The sequence below is a fragment of the Crocodylus siamensis genome, chromosome 1, assembly GCF_052110815.1.
Source record: "Crocodylus siamensis isolate JL-2025a chromosome 1, ASM5211081v1, whole genome shotgun sequence".
Classification (NCBI taxonomy): Eukaryota; Metazoa; Chordata; order Crocodylia; family Crocodylidae; genus Crocodylus; species Crocodylus siamensis.
The window spans coordinates 214,642,863-214,666,377 of NC_143395.1; the positions used below are offsets into that span (position 1 = coordinate 214,642,863).

The window sequence follows — 23,515 nt, forward strand, 5'->3', positions numbered from 1 at the left end:
TGATATGCCATCTCATAGGAAACCCAAGCTGTGTCTGTTTAATGAATCCTGCTTACCTGAGCTTTTCCTGAGTGGGAGCGGCCTAGAAACTGGTTGGGAGCTGAGTACAACTACCAGTTCAACAGGCAGACCAGCCCACTTGTGACCGGCTCTGATACTGCCAAGCAGGAAGTCAGGAGAAGCAGTTTCGAAACGGCAGGAGAGCTCGTCCTCAACCTGACAGTTTAGTTCAGTAACTAACAAACAAAGCTGCCTGTTTTAACCCCAGGAATTTTGCTACTACATAATGGACTTTCCATGGTGAGGACTTGAGGGGCTTTTGGTCTTGGTTAGAGCCAAAGTGGACTACTTGGGAATCACTCTTCTGATTTGGAATCGGCTGTCAACTCAGCCTGTGGCTCTCATGGCTCTCTGAAAAGATGATAAATCCCCTTAAGGTGAAATGACATGCTTCTGACAGGATGGCTTCTGCAGCCCTGGAAGCCCACAGTGCTGTCCGTCTTCCCTGAGGATGTGGGCAGTTTCCTGAGCATCAGTGTGAAGTTGGCTGAGTAGAAGAGGAGTTCTCATCAGTTTCACCAAACAGGGTTGGAGATAACTAAGACAGAGTGAATGTGATCAAAGGCCATTCTTCCATAGTAAGAAACCTGCTAATAGTTTTAAGTAGTTGGAGCTCAAAATGCGTTCTGCATTGGCTGAAATCATGTGGCATAAGAAATGTATTCAAGAAAAGCCAAAATGCATGCATGTGTGGTGTGTATATCCACTTATATTGGCTTGTGTTGCCTCTTATGTGTTTAAGTTGCTGTTAGTATAATGCAGTTCTACTATTTGCATAAGTAAGACAGCAGGGTTTTTAAAAATGTCTTTAAATAATGCATGATTATTTAATGGGATCAGTTTGCGTAAACAGTAAGTTGGTCTTATGTTACTATTTCATTAGGAAAGTTCAGTTCCCTCCATCTATCTGTATGAATTGTGGCTGATGCGTGTTTTCCAGTGCAGTAAGTTTCTTTAGAAATCATCAGTGTCACTTTCTTTCACATTTCATTAAATCCTTAGCTCTTTCTTGTTCTTCGAGCCTTTTTCAGCAGGGCAAGAGGACTTTGAAATCAATTGTAAACCAGTATTTGCAATGTAAACATGTCCTAATCCTTTTACTTTCTTAATGCTCTTGAGTGTCGGAGAGGACTTGAATTGTTTGAAGTATTAGGTTGATTAGGGGGTGGTGAGGGGCACTTTTTTTTTTTTTTTTTTTTTAAAGCAAAAGAGAGAAACAGGTTGCAGGGTTTTTAAAAGATTTGAGCCTGTTCCCAAAATCTAAAGCCTCTGTTCCCACCCTAACTGTAATATTTTGTATTTGTCTAATTGCATTGCCACCTCCTATCAGTGTCCCGCCATTCCAGCAGCTTGCCTCTGGTTTTATTGAGGGCCAGATACTATTAGGGACACAGATCCATTGCTTTTCAGCTCAAAACACTTACATAAGTGGGTAAACATTGTGGGGAAACTGAGGTGCTGAACTTAAGTGACCTGTCTGGCAGAGTCAAGGAAAAAGTCCATGTCCAACTCGAGTCTAGTGCAGTGTTCATTGGGACTTCAGGAGGGTTGCTGAGAGATCCTTCTGCCCTGAGCAAGTCCAGGGGAACATCAGTGATGAGTGAAGGGAGATGAATGTGAATGTTAATATGTTAATTGCTTTTTTTAAACCGTTTTAAATTGGCTTTTTTATTTGCAATTAGCTGGGTGTGCTAACAGTGTTTTGATGGAACATGGAGCAGAAATTTTTAGAGAACATGGAGTAAAAATTTTGCAAAGTGCCAGTTTCAAACTTGAGGGTAGATACTTGTGTTCCATAGCTGTGTTAAATGCTTCTGAAAATTTTAACTTGAGGTACCTTCCTTAGTCTCAGTGTTTTATTAATATTACAATAACAGGCAGAGACTTAGAGCTCTATTATAGTGGCCTTGTGCTATACAAATATATAGCAAGTGGAAAGTCCCTGCCTGGAAGAACTCATCATCCAGTACAAGGGGATTTGCCACCAACAACTTATTCAGGCATTGCGTCGTTAGTACACAGTGGCCAGCATTGGTCAGGGCCATGGATCCTTTGACTTGGTACCCAGTGCACTGTGAAAGCTACCAGAACCAAATATAGCTACTTAGAAATAGTAGAGACTGAGGGGATGCAAAGTAAAAGTGTTTGTGGGAGGAGGTGTTTGAAACATGAGGGAAGTGTTTTGTTTCCCTGGGATAGAGGAGGCATGGGCACTGTAGGCAACTCCCATTAAGGTGCTGTGGTATATGAAAGGGATCAGAAGAGAGCCTCGGGTGGATTAATGAAACCATTTTTTACCATTCTCACATTCACCTTGATCACACCTTTGTACCCAAGGCCAGCCTAAGAATTGAGGGAGTTATCAAATAACTCCCCAGAACATGTCATTTTGCTGAGCATGCTTCCAGCACTGTGCGTTGTGGGTTTTTTTAGCAGTCTCTGCAATAGAGAGGGGCCAGATCCAGTTTTTAAACTGGTGGTAATAATACTGTATAAAGAACTGTGTGCTTTTGTTGTTACTGATAATGTGCATTTGATTAGACTGGAAACTTTTGAATGCCGGCAGTCTCTTAATTTGTTCTTGTACCATGCTTGAAACAATAGGGGCTACGTAGGGCCTGTGATACAAACATCAATTCCTAGAATTGGGGGAAGCCATTTGTCGTGCTCTGTTTTAGTACAGCATGAGCACACAAGTTAACAGCATGAATGCAACTTTAAATGCATGTGCTTGTATGTATAATATAAACAAACGTTCAAGCAACGTTCAAATATTCAAGCAACGTTCAAACCAACACGTAAAAGGGGCAGTTGTCCAAATAAACTGGGTTTGTGTGTATGATAGAAGGAAGTCTAGCTCCTACAGTGCTTCCATAGTTAGTCTTTGCTTACTACTTGCATCTTCCCTTGTGAAGTAGGTTAAGTGTGAGCATCTTCATTTTCTAGATGGGGAAATTGAGGCACAAAAAAAAAAAATTGGCTTGGTTGTGGCTCATAGGTGGTCTGTATTGACCTGTCATTTTGAATGCAGAGGTCCCTTGTTCTTTGTCTTAAAAGTTGCTAACTAGACCATTCTCTCTTGTACTGCTGAATTATCTAAACTTGTGACTGTAGCATCTGATGAAGTAGGCTGTAGCCTATGAAAACTCATGCTTCTGAACGAGATAGCAAGGTGGGGTGATACCTTATAGACTGTCTTCTGCTTATAGTTCACCCTGGCTAGTCAAGCAAGGTTTGCTGCACACAGATGGCTAGCACCCTGCTGTCCACAGTGACAGCCTGTATGATTCAACTCTTACTAAAAAGCTGCAGAGAAAAGTCAAGGGTCCTACATCTGTACAGTTTTCATGGGCCACCAGAGATCAAGCTCTGAGTCATAGGTGAGGCAAGGAGAAGGAAGTAAATCCATTTTGTGATCTTGAAGGAAAAATGAGTGACAGTTTTTCTTCCCCAGGTCTCCTTGACATAGGGTTACATTGACCTTGGCTAGAAGGTTACCTCTTCTCACTCGCAAGCAAATATTTTTTTCTTTTCCCAGGGGGCTAGCAACTTCAGAGGTGAGGGCCAAATGCTGTCTCACTTTCAGTCTTAGCAAATAGTTTGCTTCCAGATTTGTTATCATGAAGTGTGCTCATGAGCTCAAGAGCTGGCTCATCACTGCTATTTTTGACTGATTTTTAGCAGTACTTTATCTTTTTTCAGAGACTGACAAAGCAGGAATTCTGGCAGCTGGTCCACCAGAGCTATGGCTCTGAGCTGGGCCTGAACACTGAGGAGATGGAGAGTTTTCACTCATCATCTGAGGATAATGGGCCATCTCGGTAAGAAAATGCTTTTATGGATGTAATATGCTACTTCCATGAGTTTTGCCTTCAGAATCTTCATTCAAACCTGCCACCATAATTGACGAATTTTGTATCCTTTCTAATAGTCTTAGCATAGAGACTGAGTGAGCAGGCAAAGACTTGATTTGCCCTCACACAGTATTGTAGATGGATCACAGCTGAGGTTCCTTCATGAGGAGAGAGATGAGCAAATTTGCATTTCCACTGCTCTTCCTGGATTGGTTCAGGTAAAATAATCTACGAATTGCATATTTAAAACCAAGATAACACTCCCCCTTCCCCTTCCCCTCCCACCACCACATCAGTTATTGACACCTAGATCTCAGCCTTGCCTGTGAAAGATTTTCACCATTCCCCAGTTCCACTGTGCAGTATGGGGAGAGCAAAATGATAGTGACTCAACATCTCTTTACAATGCCCAAGGTGAGACCCCCAGTTGTTGAGACCTGAAATATTTTAATAGTTAAATTTAACAAAATATAAATATTAAAACATCATCTGCTTTGTTTTATAGGTGTTCTTAATGCTTGCTTTGTCTTCTAGTAATTTATTCAGCTTAGCCAGCAGACCTGTCAACATCCCTTGCTGGTTTTGATAGTTTCTTGGCTGACTTCATATGCCTTTGAGCTAATTTGTTAATGGTCCACATTGTACTGCAAACAAGGTGTCTTTAAATTTTGCACATGCACTTACATAAACATATATTCAGTAAGGACAGAACTACTGCTCTAGCACTTAGTGCTGTTACTTTTAATCAAAGCAGTGGGGGAAGTGTGTATCAAATTATCCTATTCGCTGCCAGTTTTAAGGCATGCTTTCTTTTATATGTCCTTATATAATCTGTAAAATACTCTGACATGGGACACTCATCTCTAAAACAACTTAAATCTTTCCAATTATGAGCTTATGCTACATGTCTCGAAACCCCCTACAACCTTAATTTTCTCTTTGGTTTGCCAGAGCTTGGATTGTTTGGTTGATTGTTTTTTGTTATTTATTGGGGTTTTTTTATTTATTTGGGTTTTTTTTTTTTTTACCCTAGGCATAGTAAAGGGCTAGTGAAGAGGTGGTTTGACCTAATGAATGGAAAGATTAAGCTGGAATTTGTATATGGCAATTCAATTCATGGTTGGAATATATTTTGTGAATGATGTGTTTGATTAATACATTTTTTAAATTCAGCAATCTAAACTAAGTAAGGCTGAGAAACTGAAATAAATTAATTCCTCCTATATTATCTTTGGCTTGGACAGATCCAGTGTGTGTGATGATTCTGGGGAAAAGGATGAAAAATTACCCAAAGCAATCAGCCCCACTCGAGAACCTGTCGCGCAGATGATAGAGGTTGAGCCACAAAATGGAAATGTGTTGCCGGGGGTAATTATGTACACAGCTTTTCCTTGTATGTATTAAATATGTGTATATGGATTGTATGTGTCTAGGGATTGCTTCTCAAGAGGATGCGAAGGGAAAGACTGTCTAGAAAGCTAAGTGAACAGTTCAAGGATTGCTTTTAACTGTTAAACATTTTAGGAGTTTTGCCCTTCTGTACGTTACTGGTTATGAGAAATGAATTGCTTGCAGGTCTGCAAAACCTTTTATTTATTATTGGCGTAGACCATAGGGGATCAATGCCTGTTCTTCCATTAGTTCATTGCCTGACCTTGGGCATGTTGCATCTCAAGTTCCCCCAGCTCTAAAATGATCATAATTGTAAAGCATGTTGAGCTACAAGTATAAAGTTTATTCTGTGTTTCATACCTTACATTCCTACCTGCTCTCCTATGATATTTTTTCCAGTTATAGTTTATGCTCAAGCTATCCCTTTGCAGTTGTCCTAGGTTGTTAAAAGGAGCTTTGTTTTGAATCTCACATTTAATGAGGTTAGTCCAGGCCATTGTAGCAGGGGAAAAAAACCCTTTTATTTTCAATTTTAGAAATTCAGATAGAGGAAACAAATTGAGGAAAGCATACTGAGCAGGTAATCAAGATGGATTCTTTTCTAGTTCATCAAGAGAATTGAAAACGAATAAAGTGCTCATGTTACTCATTAGGATGAGTGAATGTAATGAGTTGATGGGAAAGGGAAATAGAGTAGTAGCAACATTTGTTGTATTTATACAATGCCTAGCACAAGAACCAGAACTCTTAGGTGCTACTGTAATACAAAAAAGAAAAAGCATTCCTTTGGTTGGTCCTGACTTGAAAGCCTGTCCCATATAACGGATGCCAGAAAGCAGATTTTCAAAGCAAAAACAGCAGTTAATACAAAACTCTAGAACTCTTGGTTCAGAGGTGATACCTTTTATTAGACCAACTAAACTCGAAAATAGGTTTTTTGCTGTTTTCTAGTTGGTCTAATAAAAGGTATCACCTCTGAACCAAGAGTTTTTTAGTTTTGTATTCCTTCTGGTCTCAAACCAACATGGCTATAAAAACAGATCCCTGAAATAGTAGTTATGCATCTCTCACTAAAAGTCACTGAAGCTTGGTCTCTCACTAAAAGTCACTGAAGCTTGGCACCTTGTTTCTTGTTGCCAGTAAAGAATATCGGGGTTATTTGTGATATTCTTCAGGACTATTTATTATGTGACCCTCAGTTTACTCTGGTGTTTGCTAATGGATAATGAGGCCTTGCAGGAATGGAAAGTTAATGCCTTAAGATAGCTAATCTCTGGTACTTAACAATGTAGGTGTCAGTTCCTTTTAACTTTACATGCACGTGCTCTCACCAGATGGTTGGGAGGGAAGGGAGCAAAAGGAGGGATTCCAAATGTGGGTAATAAATAAGAATTTTGGAAGGGTTTAAAAACCTTTGCACTAGTGGGTGGGGTGATGGGGTGGGGAGAAACTGCCTATCCACAACTACAGTTGTGGGGTATCTGTGTTTACTCTAGGAATGTGTGGAGGTTTCTTTGTTGGTTTAACCCTTTCTCTGATTCCTGTCTTACTATGGATAAATATGTAGAAGAGGCTGTTCTGTGTTGTGGGGGTCACAGCTCACAAAGGGAAGTATCTTGCTGGTGACAAATCCAATTCTACCCTGATTGAGTGCCCCCTTTCCAAAGATCTTAGAGGGGTAAAAGGTAGAGCTTTGACCATGGCATTGCCCTTTGAAAATTTGACCTGAGTGTCATTGTGTAGTTATTGTGTGTCATCACCATTTGCATCCCCAGTTGCATGTTTGTTGAAGTATTTCATAACATCAGGGCTCACTAATGTTTGTCTATGAACCTGAGGGGTTTCTTTTTCTTTTATTTCTGAATGCAGCTTTCAGAAATATAAATGTAACATTTATAAATAACTAAATGATAGAACTTCTGTATCCTGGGAGTACAGAAGGAATAGAAAAATTACAGTAGGTGTTAAGAGTATCGCTAACTTAAGATGTATGAGTAAAGTCCTAAAACTTGATTAGGTGGTTTCAAGGTGATATACAGAAGACAGGTGAGGGCAGGGAGGAGGAGAAAGGTCTTATTCCATTTGTTGATGTATAAAGTGTAGATTAAAACTCTTTTTAAAACAATAGTGTTGGAGGATTCTGCTTGGGTTTGTTCCTAGAAATTCAAGTCATATCCATTTTGGCAGAACCTATGGATGAAGGGGGAACTTGGTTGGCTTTTATCATTGCTGCCACTGAAGTAGCAAAACTTTGATTAATCTAGATGGGAAGCAGTTTTCATTTAGTTCCCAATGCACAATTTGGGTCATCCAAGAAAACTGCAAAAACAGGCAGACAAGAGATTTGATAATCCTGATATTAAATAGATTTTTATTTTGAGGCCAGAAAACACCATTAAATTATTTACTCTATTTAATACAGGATATGGAATTTCATATAGTTACCCTTGTAACTTGAGGGAAGAAGGGAAAAGGGAGACTTCATGCCTACTTTATTCCCCCTAGAGAAGAAAAACAAAGGGTATCAATCCCAATCTCTCTCCCTTTTTGTAGGTCATATTTGCCAAGAATGTAACTGTCGCCTTTGTACCAAGACAGAAATGGTTAGCTGTGTTAGTCTGAAGTGAGGCAGAAGGCAGGGAGGGGGTGGCACCTTTTATAAACTAACTTGTTCAGAGAGGCATGAGTTTTCATAGGTGACAGCCTACTCGTAGCCAACAAAAGTTCGAGCCTCTCTGAATGAGTTAGTCTATAAAGTGCCACTTTGCCTTGTCTTCTGTCTATTGTACCAAGTTTATACCCTGGACTAGAATGATTTTTGCTCCTGTCATTCCAAGTGGCATTTCCAGCTTGATGCAAGTGTATCCAGTATGTCTTTTTTTAAAATCCTAAATGCATCCTTCAAGTATGTTATCATAGCAGTTTATTCAGTAATCAATAATTCAATAGTCATACAGAATCAGGATACTGCCACTCAGCACTGCTGAGGGTGAAGATGGGGAGATGGTTGGGAAAGTGTATCTTGCTTCTATTAAGGCATTTGACAAAAGATTCCAGAAAGAAATAATCATCATAGAAACTGCTATGAACCCAAATGATCTTTCTTTTTTGCCAACGTTAGAATACAGCAAATGGTACTTGTCAGGCTCCTGAATAACCATCCATTTCAATTTCTTTGTCAAAAGTATTTCTAGGAATTTTGTATCCCCTAGTAATATTTTACAATGGCTGCTTGGAAAAACTAGGAATTCATTTTCATTATGTTGTTCTTAAAGGAAGTGCGTATCTCATGAAATGTACGCTTCCTTTAAAATATATAAAAACACCAGTGTACTTCTTAAAGCACCAAACTGCTTTAAAATTTCCCCATCTCCAGAAATTGGTGCAAAATGACCTTTATTTTGTTTGCCTGTTTATTTTAAGCACTCACACAAATTGCCTAAATAGATTCCCACTCCTGGACTTTATTAAGTACAAATAAAATGAGGAAAGGTGGTAGAGCAGAGCTTGCCAAAATCAGTGCCCACTTTGCTGTTAAGGGTATATGATGACTTGGGGAACTACTTGTATGTTCCTCTTACTTAAAATTATTATTTTTAGCAAAAGAGGACACTTTTTTTTTTTTTTCCCTTTTGGAGTGTGTGTGTAAAACATAAGTCTGCTAAGGCTGAAAGGAAGAAACAACCTTTAGTTTAAAAGGTTCATGTCATTATGCATAAATACTATCTCAGATGGTCCAATACATCTTTAAAGAGCTTTCTTCTAGGCAGCGTGATGCTTGTTGATCAAGGGCCTTTGTACACACAGCAAGATTGGCCTTTAAAGCAGGTTAATTGCCCTTTTGCACTGCTTTAATGGTGTTGCTATTTACATGCTTGGCAGCGTATTTCACTTTAAATGACTGTTACATAGCAAGGTAAAACCTATCTGAGGTGTGTTAGTTTGCTACGTAGTGAAGTGCAACAGTGCAAGGGCTCTGGAAGCTAATGTGCTTGGGGAAGCTTGGGTTTGGCGGGTTTCCAGCACCTCATGTACTGTTCCCATCACCACCTCCCGCCTCCCAGCACACCCAACCACCCTCCTACCACCTTGCAGCTCTGCTGGTCTCAAGTGATGGGGACGGTGCACAAGGTGCTGGAGCTTATCTGCCTCTCTCCATGGTGGCAGCACTTGCCCACTGGCTTCCAGTCTGGGAGGTCCCGGGGTACACTTCCACTGTGGAAGGAAGCGCGGGGCTCTGTGCAGCTCAGGGGCTGTGTGACCCGGCAGGAGCCTGTGCAGGCAGGCTTGACTGAAGGAAAAAAAAAAAAGCGGCGAGAAACTCCCCACCCCACCTCCTCCTTCCATCCTCCCAAAGTCTTATCAAGCTAGCCCACAGAAAAGACATGAATTGGCTTTAGCTCCTCCCTGTTCTTCAAATCTATAGCTTTTCTCCAAAAGGCATAAGAGATCCTGGCAACTATCACATTTGAAAGGTGCTGGGTCCTATGTTGCTCTTTGTAAGTGTGTACTGCAGACAGCTATGAGGTCTAGTCATAGTTTCTGTGTCTGTGTAGCACTAGGCTCATTGGTTGTCTCAGATTCGTGACTAGAGTATAATAGTCTCCTCCAAAGAAGTCTTCCATTTGCTTTGGCCTTGGAAAAACCTTGCCTCTTCTTGTTGAGGGTCAGAAATTCAGCGATAGCTCCTAGACTCTTCAGTCATCCACCTTTTTATATTTCAAGCATCTCAAACAAGGCTCAGGCCTTCATTTTGGTAGAAGACCTTCAAGGAATAAATGGCCTAGTGCTACAGGAAAGCAGGGATGATCATTCAGATGAATTCCTTGTGAATCATCTCCCAGAGATTTTGATCTCATTAAGTATAGCCAGGATTATAGCATTTAGGGCCACATTATAACTCTAGATCCACAGCTGTTTCATAGATTTCATAGACATAGGGCTTGAAGAGACCTTGCAAGATCATCAGGTCCTGCACAAGGGGCAGGAAGCCAGCTGGCGTCAAATGATCCCAGCAAGATAAGCATCCAATTTACTCTTGAAGGTGTTCACTGTAGGTGCTTGAACCACCTCTGGCGGGAGTCTGTTCCAGGCCTTGGGGACTCGGACAGAAAATAAGTTTTTCCTTACGTCCAGCCTAAAACGGTCCTCCCGGCAGCTTAAAATGGTCTTCCTGGCCCACACTATTGCCCCGTTGGAAGATGTGTAGTTTGCAAGGAGACCAACTGTTGAATCTGGTTCTTATCTAGCATGACTGAACTTTAGAACCACCATTATCCTTACTGTTTGTGCGTTTTGGTCATCTTGCATAGAGTTGGCAGGTTTGTGTGCACATCAAGAAATGTGCAATAGTGTGCCCAGGTTATGACACTTGTGGGCCCAGATTTTTATATGTTAGGCACCTATCTTTTGAGGCTTCTGGCTGTATCAAATAATGATACATTATTTCATTTTTGAAAGGTTACTTTCATAAGAATAGCAATTAGGCACTGATTTTAGGTAAAGCTTCCTTCCGTTCAGCAAAATATCTCCTGGGAGCTTCATAACTTTACATCAGAATGACTGACTGGCTAGAAGCAGTGGGATTTGAAATCCAGTGTTAAGAACAAACAGAATTTGAACAGCTAGCTTGTTTGCTTTACTTGACGTGTGTGACTGTATGTATATACATATACAAATATATACATTTAAGTTATTAAGCTCAGTTATACCATATGCTCATTATTGTTTCCTTTGGGGTCTGAATAGGAGGAATCCCAAAATGAGAAGCCAGACAAGAGAAGCCCTTTTCTGGCTTCAGAAAGAAAACTTCTTAATCTAATCAGAAGCCAGTCCTCAGAGAAGTCCCTGGATCTGAACGAGAATGAAAACCTCCAAGAGAAGAGCAGTGCTTCAGATAGCAATGACGAAGGCAAGTCTATAAATCCAACTGGGAACTTGTAATATGAACAGTACTCTCACTCTCTGAGTACTCTCTGTTCTTACTACCCCGCCAGTGAGGAAAACAGGGGGAGTGGAAAACTTCTTGGGAGATTTGTTTTCATTGAAGAATAAGGCTTTGTAAATCACTCTAATTTTTTCTTCTACAAAAAAAAGTTTTTATTTTTTATTTTTCAGTTTAACTGTGAAAATATTTTGGAAATTACTTCTTAGGAGTTTTTTGCGAATATTAAAATATGTGGTTTTGAAATGGCTCCGTTTCCTCATATTTATTCCCCATTATGCCCTCCCATCCAGTTTTCTGAGTTGGGAATCAGTAACAGTGTCAAAAGTGGCTTTCTGAACAGTGGCACTTATGTTTTAAAAGTAAAATGTGTTTTCTTCCACTTTGGGGGGTGTTGGTTATATCCATGTTGGTCAAAGGACACAGGCAGAAGGTTCTCTGGGTAATTGTGATATCTTTTATTAGACCAACTAAATAGTTGGAAAAAGGAAGCCGCGAAGAAGCTTCCAATGATTTTCCAACTATTTAGTTGGTTTAATAAAAGATATCACAATTACCCAAAGAACCTTGTCTCTCTTCTTCCACTTCCCACTCCATTCTCTATTCTTAACTGTTTCCACTGGAGGGCAGAGAGAGTGAAAAAAACACTTTTCCATACTTTATCATTGGGAATTTTTTTTTAAATTTTGAATAGGCATTTTTATGTCAAGTATTTATGCAAAAATACATGTTTTCCAGCCTATTGGTAGTAAATATTCCAGTCTTACTGGGTGGAGAAACTGCAACTAAGGGCAAGCAATTGATCTGTGAAGCATCAAGACTCTGTAACTCAGATAAACTAGATCTCCGAAATCCTAAAAGTGCAATACTTTTACTACTATTCCACATTTCCCTTTGAATCTTTCCCATCTTCAAAGAGAAGGAAAAAATGGTAGGAAATCTGTGGAAAGAAACTACACAAAATGTTTGAGACTTAGTTTATTACCTAGTAGCAAGCTAGTGTTGCTGTCTACAGGTTCTGGTAATGTGTTCATTTTCATGGTATCTGAGCACCTTCTAGCACTGTACTGTACTGGGAAGTGTAGCTAACATCTGTTCCATGTTTGCTCTAGTCTTCATCCAGGAAAAGAAGCATATAGTTGATTGTCTTGCTTTGGTAGAGCTTTTTTTAATATGTCTGTTGCTAAGTATTTATATCAGTGAAAATGATGTCAAAGAAGTGAACTTAGGTCACCGTCTTCTCAAGATGGCGTGGAGTCTCTTGGCCAATAAGAGATAGTGATAAAGCATTGCTTAACACCAGATAGCAGCAGCCTTGAGGATCCAGTTAAGGATTCAAGAAACACTTCTGAATTATAGGTTGAACTGTTCAACTTGGGGATCTGTACTTTCAACCAGAGCTGACTCCATCGTATCTGGAAAGTTGTCAAAATGCTTTCTCTTGCCCACCAACTTCATCTCTCCCTAGCCTTGGTTTTCAGCTTATGCTCCCCAAAAAGGTGTATACAGTATAGTGGATATATGCTTGTATTATGAATGTACAGGCTTGCACAGGTTGTTATAGTAATGCTTAACCCTGTACACTTTGTGCATTCCCTAAGTCACCTGCCTCCCTCATCTAGAGTTGTAAAGAGTTACAGCCTCTAACATGTTTGAGTCATTTGGCAGTTTCTTATAGATCCTGAGCTTTTTACAACCGCTGGCATTTTCCAGTGCAAAGATCTTTCCAGTGTAATCAGTTTCCATTTGTTCTGTTAACTCCAGATAAGCAGAAGACATTTAAAGACATTTTTTCTCCTGAAGAAAAGAGGCACTTTTTTAGCAGTGGCGTCATGGGCCTAGCTGTGACTTTCATTTTCGGTATTAAGCAAACAAACTTTGCAAAAGCAAACTTAATTAGAGCTGGGACCATCTTCTGTTTTAAAATGAGTGAGCTTCCTATTCATGATACTTTCTGTGCTACTTTTTGTAGCCTGTCTTCTTTGAGACCACAACTTTTTGGCCTCACTACCTGGGTTGGAAAGATAATTAAGAATTACACTAGTCGTTCTTGGAATTCCTCCCCCTCTATTTCCCAACCTGGTCTATTCTTGTGCAGTGTTGCACAAGCTCTTGAAAGCTGAGTCTCCTTCAGGAAAATTGAAATCAATTGTACCAACCTTCAACCCTAGCACATGACAGTACAAGCCGTACCTGTCTTGCTTAAGACATCTTTTGTGCCTTTTGGCTAATCTTGTTGACTCATCTGCACTGTGGGATGGAGGCCTGCTTCATGCTGTTGTAGCAGGTGAAGTGAGAAGTGGGCCCACGGCTATGTTTCCACCAGCTTCTGGGGTTTTGTTTGTTTGTTTTTTCTTTAAAGCTGCATCAATGAAACCTGAGGGTCCAGAGCCTTGCCTACACTAGGACTCCCCTTTGTTGCTATAACTTGCTTGCTCTTATTGGTAGTAGCAGCAATGGAACTTTTTTAAAGATTGCCCAGTGCGTGTTTGGTAACTTTACAGTGTGTGCTTTTACTTGGTGTCAGAAGCCCTGAGCCTAAATCCTGAGAGAGCCCAACATATTGCCCACAGTTGTATAGTTTTCAAAGATTCCAATCTCGAGCACAGTGTTTTTGTCTGTTTTTGTTTTTGTTTTTTTACCTCCTCAACAAGGGAGAAATGTGCCATAGACTCCATGAATTTCAATAGGGCCGTTACTTTTTGCTGTTGATTTTACATGGAAGACATGCACGTACTACCACGATTTCATAGACATTAGGGCTGGAAGGGACTTTAGAAGATCATTGAGTCCAGCCCCCTGCCCAAGGGCAGGAAGTCAGCTGGGGTCATAGGATCCCAGCAAGATAAACAAACATCCAAATTTCTCTTGAAGACGTTCAAAGTAGGTGCTTGAACCACATGTGGTGGCAGGCTATTCCAGAACTTGGGGGCTTGGACAGTAAAGAAGTTCTTCCTTTTGTCCAGCTTGAAATGGTCTTGGAGGAGTTTGTGACCATTTGACCTTGTCATCCCTTGGGGCGCTCTGGTGAACGAACATTCCCCCAGGTACTGGTGAGCATCCCTTATAAACTTGCAGGCAGGCATCAGATCACCCCTGAGCCTACGCTTTTCCAGGCTGAAGAGTCCCATAGCTCTCAGCCTCTCATCATAAGGTCCGTTTTCCTGACTCCTGATCATGTGCGTGGCTCTTCTGGACTCTCTCAAGCTTCTCCACATCCTTTTTGAATTGAGGATCCCAAAATGGGATGCAGTACTCCATCTGTGGCCTCACCAAGGCTGAGTACAATGGGAGAATGACATCCTGGGATTTGCTTGAGAAGCATCTATGGATGCAAGCCAGCATTTTGCTCACTTTACTAGCCACAGTATCACACTGATGGCTCATGTTCATCTTGTGGTCAGTCATGACCCCAAGTCTTTCATCTGTAGTGCTAGCCAGCGTAGCACTGCCGAGCCTATAAGGATGCTGCGGGTTTTTCCTCCCAAGGTGGAGAACCTTGCGTTTTTCGGTGTTAAACATCATGAGGTTCTCATCTGCCCATTTATTGAGCCTGTCCAGGTCAGCCTGGATTGGCCTCCTGTCCTCAAGCGTGAATGCTTTACCCCAAAGTTTGGTGTCATCAGCAAACTCGGGCAGTCCACTTCTGACTCCGATGTCCACATCATTAATGATGTTGAATAGTATAGGTCCCAGGACAGAGCCTTGTGGGACCCCACTGGTCACAGGGCACCATGACGATTGACTTCCGTCAACCACCACCCTCTGGGTCCGACCATGGAGCCAATTCCCCAGCCAGCGGATCGTGGTGGACCCGAGGCTGCAGTTGGCCAGTTTTGCTAGGAGGTGATCATGGGATACCAGATTGAAGGCTTTTTTTAAAGTCAAGATGTATCATATCCATCTCCTCTCCCTTGTCCAGGTGATAAGTCACCTGGTTGTAAAAGGAAATAAGATTGGTTAAGAATGGTCTCTTTTGATAATCTTTTCTAAGACCTACCCTGGGCTGGAGGTCAGGCTGATAGGCCTATAGTTTGCCAAATCCACTTTCCTCCCTTTCTTGAAGATAGGTACCACATTGGCCTCCTTCCAGTCTTTGGGCACTTCACCAGAGCTCCATGAGTTCTTGAAGATCCATGCTAGGGGTTAAGCTATGATGCCTGCCAGCTCCTTGAGTATTCTGGGGTGTAAGCTGTCAGGGCCGGCTGACTTGAAGGTATCCAGCCTCTCAAGGTGTTCCTTCACAAGGTCAGCATTGATGGAGGGTAAGGAATCTCCCTCACCCTGGCCTTCCCATCCTGTAATGGGCAGGGGCGTCCCTTGGGACTGGTGAAAAACTGACGTAAAGTACCCATCTGGCAAGTTGGCTTTTTCCTGGGCGTCGGTTGTCAGTTGTCTCATCTGGTTTAGCAGGGGTCCAGTGTTTCCTTTGCTTTTCCTTCGGCTCCCCACAGATCTACAAAAGGACTTTTTACTGTCCTTGATACTTATAGCCCATTGGAGTTCCATCGCAGCCTTGGCTTTCCTGGTTCGCTCCCTGCAGGTCTGGACCAGAGCAGGGTATTCCTCCTTAGTGATGGATCCTGTGATGGGCTGCTTTTTAAAACCTGAAGATCAATAGTACACAGAAAATACTCCTCTCTCTCCCTCTCTCTTTGTTAATGGCTTCATACAACATGGGGATAACTGAATTTTTTGCTTAAAAATTGTGATGCATGTAATACAGTTTGATTTTAATATTCATATCTAAAATTGCTGGTGACTAGCATAACCCCTAGCTTTTCCAGTTGTGCCTATTTTGTACAGAATATTCACTCAAAAATAGCCCCAAGGTATTTTAATACATGTTTAAGTCTAGAAAAATATCACCTGTGGGCTAATTCACATAGTCGAAGTACAGGGACTTAGAAATGAGTGCCCACCTTAACAACAATTAATGTTGCTGATGTGACCTGAATCTATGGTTTGCTTGGGGTGTCTATTTGTATGACCGAATGCTTGAGCGTTCCTGTATATGAAGTAGTTTCCATTTGTTTTCATGACAGAATCCAAGTTGTATCTGGTTGTCAAGTTCTCTGTTCAATGTATACAGCATGGGTGACACTACTGCTCCATTAGGGTGAAAATCTGTTCCGCATCTTTTCCTTAGCCATTTCTGGTTGTCAGGGTCCCTCTGTGTATAGAGTGCAGCTGATATATTTTTCCAGCCAAATGAAAATCAATTTCTTATTCCGTTGATTTGATATACCCTATTTTTCTTACTTCAGCTTCTTTTGAAGCTCATTTGGGTGGTTTGTATTGGGTCTCTTGGGTAGCTTTTAGTAGTTAATGGGATTTGAGTTAAGACTTGGTTTGAAAGAGAACAATTACATTGTGTTTTTTTTTTTTTTTTCCACTGCTTGAGTTGGTTCTCAAATGTCTAGCTTTTACATGAGTTTTTTCCTCCCCTCTTCTCTCTTCTGCTTGACTTCATGCAGCAAATCTTTTGAACAAGAGGGAATAACAGCATAATGGTTCTGAGTCTCTATTGCCTTGCGCCGTATGTTTCCCTTCATGTAGGTGGTGACTTTGCACTGTTGTAAATGCCCCCACAAGGCGTGAGGCAATTGAAAAGTTGGGTCATTAGTGGTTGACTGCACCAGGATGTTGGCAGTGATGGGTTGCTTCAGGCTTTTGTCACAGGAATCTGGTATCTTAAGCCCCCAAATTAGTGAGGTTCTCTTGTGTTATGTCTGCATGGTAAGTGTACTCTTCCTGGCAGTGGTGCCCTCACATGTGTAGTGACAGGAGTAGTTAGCTTTTCTGCAGAGCTAAGCAGACACAATGTGCAGCTTCTGGTTTAGAAGTTGTCTTTGGAAGAGTAGTGTGGCCTGCCTGCTAGTGCTGCTGTTGAATTTTTATAAGGGAGGTACAAGAGCAGTGATCAAAGCTGTAGGGGTCGCTGCCCCCTTCCAGTCTCTTCCTCGCCCCTCTCCCCCAACACTGGTAGGCAGACCATACTGTGGGAGTAGCAGTTTGAGATTTCTTGAAGTCCCCAAAGCAGGTAAGAATCCCCCCACCGCCCCCCTCCCGCTCAGAGACGCGTCCCTATCCTTCTCTCCCATTTCTGTATGTGGGGCTGGGCTCAGTTTGGGACAGCAGCAGTGGCAATGGGGGGGGGGGGGCTGGTTTCCCCTCCCTGTGCCCGTTTCCAAACTGGTAGGAAACACCCAGGGGGGTGCGACCAGGCTGGGGAGGGGGGAACCTGCTTGCCCACAGCTACTGGTGGTGTGGGCTGAGCCCAACCCCTGGGCAGCCCAGCTGGAGTGGGACAGGAGCTCCCCTCACCCTTGGGACAGTGAGGATGCAGCAGCAAGTTGGAGAGTAGACATTGAGAGGGAAGGGAACATGGAGGGGGAGGGAAGGGGGCAAGTTCTTATTTTCTTTGGGGACTTGATGTTCTTGGCTTCTGTTCCTGTCAAGTGATCAGGAAGGGGTGTGTGGTCATGGCACCTTCTTAGATTTGCCCCTGGACAGGTACATTATCATAAAGTAACTCTTCCATGTAAATCTGTGTGGGCCAAAAGAACTGAACAACTGAACTTGGTCATAGTGCTGAAGTGGTGATGTAGCTATGGTGGTCCAGGAAATGAGGCAAAACATTTTGTGGATGATTTCATAGATTCATAGATGTTAGGGGTCGGAAGGGGCCTCAATAGATCGAGTCCGACCCCCTGCATAGACAGGAAAGGGTGCTGGGTTCAGATGACCCAGCCAGATGCCCATCCAACCTCCTCTTGAAGACCCCCAGGGTAGGGGAGAGCACCACCTCCCTGGGGAGCCCATTCCAGACCTTGGCCACTCTAACTGTGAAGAAGTTCCTCCTAATGTCCAGTCTAAATCTGCTCTCTGCTAGCTTATGGCCATTATTTCTTGTAACCCCCAGGGGTGCCTTGGTGAGTAGAGCCTCACCAATTCCCTTCTGCACCCCCATGATGAATTTATAGGCAGCCACAAGATCGCCTCTCAGCCTTATCTTGTGGAGGCTGAAGAGGTCCAGGTGCCCTAGTCTCTCCTTGTAGGGCCTGGCCTGCAAGCCCTTAACCATACGAGTGGCCCTTCTCTGGACCCTCTCCAGGTTATCCACATCCCTCTTGAAGTGCAGTGCCCAAAACGATGCAGTATTCCAACTGCGGTCTGACCAGCGCCCGATAGAGGGGAAGTATCACCTCCTTGGTTCTGTTTGTCACGCAATCTGCTGATGCATGATAAAGTGCAGTTAGCTTTGCTGATGACTTCGTCACACACATTTCTTTTTACTGAATCCCAGCCATGCAGTTGGTCAAGTCAGACAAGCTTTTGGGTATGACGGACCCAATTCTCCCAATTCTCCCTTTTTAAGCTAAACCTTGGGACTGGAGTCATAGCTGAAGTTGTAAATTCACCTTTTGCTTCTAGAATATATATATTTTTGCAAAGCTCAGTTTGGGCTGTGAGTGTGGTGGTTTGCCAGCACTGTCCTAGCAGACATCTGTGCTACAATTGCCACATGGATTTGCACAGGAGAAACCAGGGAGTAGAAAAGCAAGGATTTCTACAAACAAGTATTGAGGAATGTAAGCAGACCTGAATGGACAAAGGCTGCCCAGCATTCTGACTACCCCACACCAGTTCTAAGATTGCCTCATGGATATCAAATTTGCAAAATCCCTCTTCCCGTCCCCTGACAACCCTTTCACCCCAACACATGCTATGGCAAAGAAAAAAGGCCTCTGACCTCCCCAAGAAGAAAAATTGCTTGAATCCTAATGCAGACAGTGGCTGATGCTTCATATTGCATCAAATTAAAAAGTGCATTTTCTGAAAATGTTTTTAATTAATTGGTGTTAGAATAACACCAAAAGTACAAAGAGCTGAGATGTTTTAAAAAACATTTTTACTTCTACTCTCCTTTTTTTTTTTTTCTTTTGAGTTGTTTCCTTTTGTGTAGTTGATTACCTTTTTGTGTTTTTTAGGTCATGTCTATATGGGAGTGCACAGGAAGGTTGAGGCAAACTTAATGTACATGCTTGGTTTTCACACCTTTATTAACATGAACCAAGCACTTATCAAGCATGTGCTCACATTCAGGAGTAAAATGTTTTTTATTTGCTGTAATTGAAGCCCCACAGTGTTGTGTGTGGATTTTTCTCAGCAGTGGAGGGGAGGGCTATTTTTACATCCTGCTGCAAAAACCACATATGGCCAAGGTTTTGAGGCAGGGGCAGGACCTGAAACCACTATTTGCTTTAATTTTAATAAAGTAGATTTTTCAAGAGAGAGTTTCCCTTGAAATATTTGGAGGTGATTACTCAAGGATGTTCCAGGCCACTTGAGTATCAGGAACTCTTATCTCAGTTAACCAGAGTTTATACTAGGGCTGCGCAAAATGGCACTGTTCCATTTCAACTTGAGTTTTGAGGTTTGGACAGAAGAGTGTTTGTTTTTTATTTCACGTTTCATTTCGAGTTGAAACAGCTGTTCCATTTTGCTTTGTTGAAACTGAGACTGTTTCGACGTTTTACCCATTGGCTATAATGGCGATGCTCGAAACAGCCTCTGTCATCTGGCAGGCAGATCGAGACCCAACCCTAGGAGGGCTGCCAGGGCTGTGCCACTCCTCCCGGGGCGGAGGGCCCCCGATCTGCCTGCTAGATGAGGGAGGGAAGCCAGTGCTGTCTCCTGGGACTGGGGAAGGGAACTGAGCTCGAGTTTTTTGCTCAGTTCCCCTCCCCAGCACAGAGATGGCCAGCTGAGGTTGGGAACTCAGCTCAGCTGGGCTGAGTCCGTTTCCCCAGCACGATGGTCTGGGGAACAAAACTGAACAATCCAGCTCAGTGCCCTTCTCCAACCCGGTTTGCAGCACTGGGGAGGGGAACTGAGCCAGGGCTCAATTCCCTTCCCCTGCACTGTGATTGGCTTCCCCTGTGAGAGGTGGGGAGAGCCAGGGCTACGCTTCCTGCCTGGCTGAGCCTGGAACTGTTGGGAGCACAGCCCTGGTTCTCCCCTGTCTCTCACCAGCTGGTGGCTGGCTGCTTTGAAACTCAAAACGTTTCGACTAGCCTTGTTTTTGTTTCAAGGCTGTTTCAAAGCCCTTTGTTTCATTTAGATTTTGCTGTTTCAAGCTTGAAATGAGTCGAAACAGTGTCAAAATGAAACGGCTGGTGATATTTCATACAGCCCTAGTCTGTACCCAAAGATTACAGGTCTTATCTGCTGTACCGTTGTTCATGTCTCCACTGAAAAAGCTGACTCCATGTAGATGGCACTGGCACCCCCTGTGGTTAAAAGGAATTGTTATACAAGAGTGGTAAAATATTCAGACCTGGGATAGGCTTAGATGTTAAAGATGTTTGGTCTCACATCACGTACTTGACTTTACTAGAGTCTTAGCCCTCGTGAAACCTAGGTTGAATACTGCACCTGAAACTTGCACTGAATATTGTTGCACAAGCTAAAAATGCACTCAGAATTCCTGGTTCCTTGCCATGTGTTTCACCACAGCAACTCTATCACAGAGAATAGGCATCCTAGCAAATTGGTTAGTTACATAGACATCTTGTTAAATACAGCCTGCACTTTCTGGTTCACCCTGTAATCATGAATGGGAAAGCATCTCTCATAATCAGAACATAACATGGTAAAAGGAGTCCTGGTGTTGTGTAAACCTTTGTTTTCATCCAGGTTATAAATAGGGCAATTATGTTTGACTTTTTTGTTGATTTTTGCTCTGCTTTGCTTGCTTTGCTTTGGGGTGGTTTGTTTGCATGTCACAGAGTTGGTGGGGGTGTGTGTGTGTGTGTGTGTGTGTGTGTGTGTGTGTGTGTTTGTTTGGTGTTTTTTGAATGGAGCAGGGCCAGGACTGGACTGGTGGTTTACTGGGGAGCTTACACAGCGTTAGTTTGCACCAAAGAACAATGGACAGGTGTTGACCAACATTACCATGCAGCAGTCCTTCAGATTATTGCAATATGTGTATGCAGGCAGACTGAAATATATCTTGGCATCAGAGATTCTTTTTTTTTTTTTTTTTTTTATGTGACAGTTACTGGTGGGTGTTGATATTTTAGTGGTGCCAACTGTGTGACCTTTTCAAATCGTCAGTCTTACAACTTTGCAGAATTAGATTCATATGACAAATTGTATGTTCTGTGGGCATTTGCATGTTCAGCTGAAACTACTCTTCCCCTTGCACCAAGAGACCAAACCCCCAAAACTCCCTCATAATTGTAATCAGAGAGGCAGAAAAAGATAGTTTCATAATAGAGTAAAGCTGTACAGCAGCTTGGGAGCAAAACTAGGACCTGTGAAGGTGGTACCTGGAAAGTTATGCTTTAATGGGGAGAAGTAAATAAGGGCAAGTACCAGTATCCTTCCCAAAAGCACAGATTTGGGAGGTGAGGGGTTGTCTTACTGGCAAGGAAAGAATTGGATCTAAGAATAGGAAACAAAACTACATATTGAAAAAATCCAATAGGAATATCTTAATTTCCTGCAATGTTGCATACTGCAAGCACTGCAGCATCCTGTTTAGCATTGCAAGCTAAGAAGGTTGCTAGAAAGCTTCACATTATAAACAAGTGAAAGTGAGTCTGATTTTTTTTTTTTTTTTTTTTGTCTGAACTGCTGTGCACATGTATGCCCACTATTTGAGCAACATTATTCAACTGCTTTATTTATTAGGAATTAAAAAAAAAAATCTGGATGTTTCTCATATGGATGGTAAAGAAGGTATGCTAGATATTTTAACATAACAGGAACTGCAGTTGAAGGGCAAGTGGGCTATTTGAAAGGCCCAATTGTTCTTAGTTGACAGTGGACACTAGGTGAAAATAATGGTAAAATGAAATGAAAAACAGGTTAGATTAGCTGGGAAGTTTGGGAAAGCGTGGTTGAGGTTTAGCCAGGGAGTTTATTCTTAGGGGTGATGCACAGAGGAGCAAGAGTTGTGGGGGGGGAGGGGGAACATGCTCAAGTTTTGGGGTGTTTAGGGAGTCTATATGTTGTTTCTTACCTAGTGGGTTTTGTCATCTATTGTAAGTTGCCCTCAGCCTTTCTAGGTAAGGTTGGATATGTGGTTAGTGATATTAATAAACTCTGGGCTGTAATTTTAAGGGCATGCTTATCAAATATTGTACATTATCTACTGTTGGATATATTGAAAACCTGTATTGGTTTTTTTGTTGTTGGTTGTTTTTTTGGTTTCTGGTTGAATCTTAAAGGTTCCAGCATTAAAATGTCTCTTTACAGGGTGCAGCCCAGGGGACTGCCTGTTTCCTTAACATGTTCTTTCTGCATTACCTTAACAGCCAAGGACACTCCTGAGAATGACCTCCAAGGTAGACTTGTTATAAACAGAGTTTTCCATATCAGTGCAGACAAGATGTTTGAACTCCTTTTCACCAATTCCCACTTCATGCAGAGATTTTTCAGTTCCAGGAACATAGTAGGTAATGTATTTTTTTTTTCCCCTCATTTCAGTTCAGGTCAACATTCTCACCCTTTTGAAAGAAAATAAGGATCAATAAGCTAAAAAAGTGAAGAACCCAAGATCAACAAACTGTCCCAAAAGGACTTGTAAAGAGGAACTAACTCTGCTTTGAAAGATAAACTGGTCTTATCCTTCTTAAGAAACCAGTCACTTTTTCAGAACAGAACCTCACTTCATGGTGTACTATAATGTTACAACAGTGAAGTCCATCACACTAAATTATTTAAATGCTCTGTTTTACTGGTTAGAGAATTGGTTCAATAGCTTAGGTAAATCAAAATATATGCAATTTTATGCATAGACTAAACAGTTGCGTTCTCGTAGATGATGCTTACTGGGTTCTAATTTTCCAGGCAAGATATGTTTTAGTCACTGAAGGTGCGTTTACACATTCATTAATGCGCATTAGTTACTGGACATTTGAGTGCTTGTATAATCAAGTACTCAAATGTGCAGTACCATATTAGCACAATTTATGCTGTGATGTGCTACTGCACAGTGTTACAAATGACTGCGCATTAAGCATCTTGTGTAGGTGCACCCTGAGATCACTGGAACAGAAAATTAAAATCCTAGAGAAATTAATACTTGTTCAGTGACAAACTTAGTCAAAGCAGCAAGAACTTCCAATAATGCCAGATTAACTTTGTAGTCATTTTAGGCAGATGGGGACAGTGTTTCAGTTTCTTTACTGGCTATTTTCCACTGGTCTGCTCTGCTCTGCTTTTCCAGCAGACATGGAGGCACTGGCTATGA

General features: G+C 42.0%; 1 protein-coding gene across 1 annotated transcript in view; it reads left to right on the forward strand.

The window, feature by feature from the left end:
- The first annotated feature begins 203 nt into the window (after positions 1 to 203).
- LOC149874122 (protein Aster-C-like) overlaps positions 204 to 23,515 on the forward strand; it is a 35,306-nt gene continuing 11,994 nt past the window's right edge. Inside the window, exons 1-5 of the mRNA XM_090031589.1 lie at positions 204 to 638; positions 3,763 to 3,881; positions 5,159 to 5,282; positions 11,055 to 11,217; positions 22,578 to 22,718. Of these exons, the coding sequence (XP_089887715.1) occupies positions 3,838 to 3,881; positions 5,159 to 5,282; positions 11,055 to 11,217; positions 22,578 to 22,718 (472 nt within the window). The 5' untranslated portion in view covers positions 204 to 638; positions 3,763 to 3,837. The remainder of the gene's footprint in view (positions 639 to 3,762; positions 3,882 to 5,158; positions 5,283 to 11,054; positions 11,218 to 22,577; positions 22,719 to 23,515) is intronic.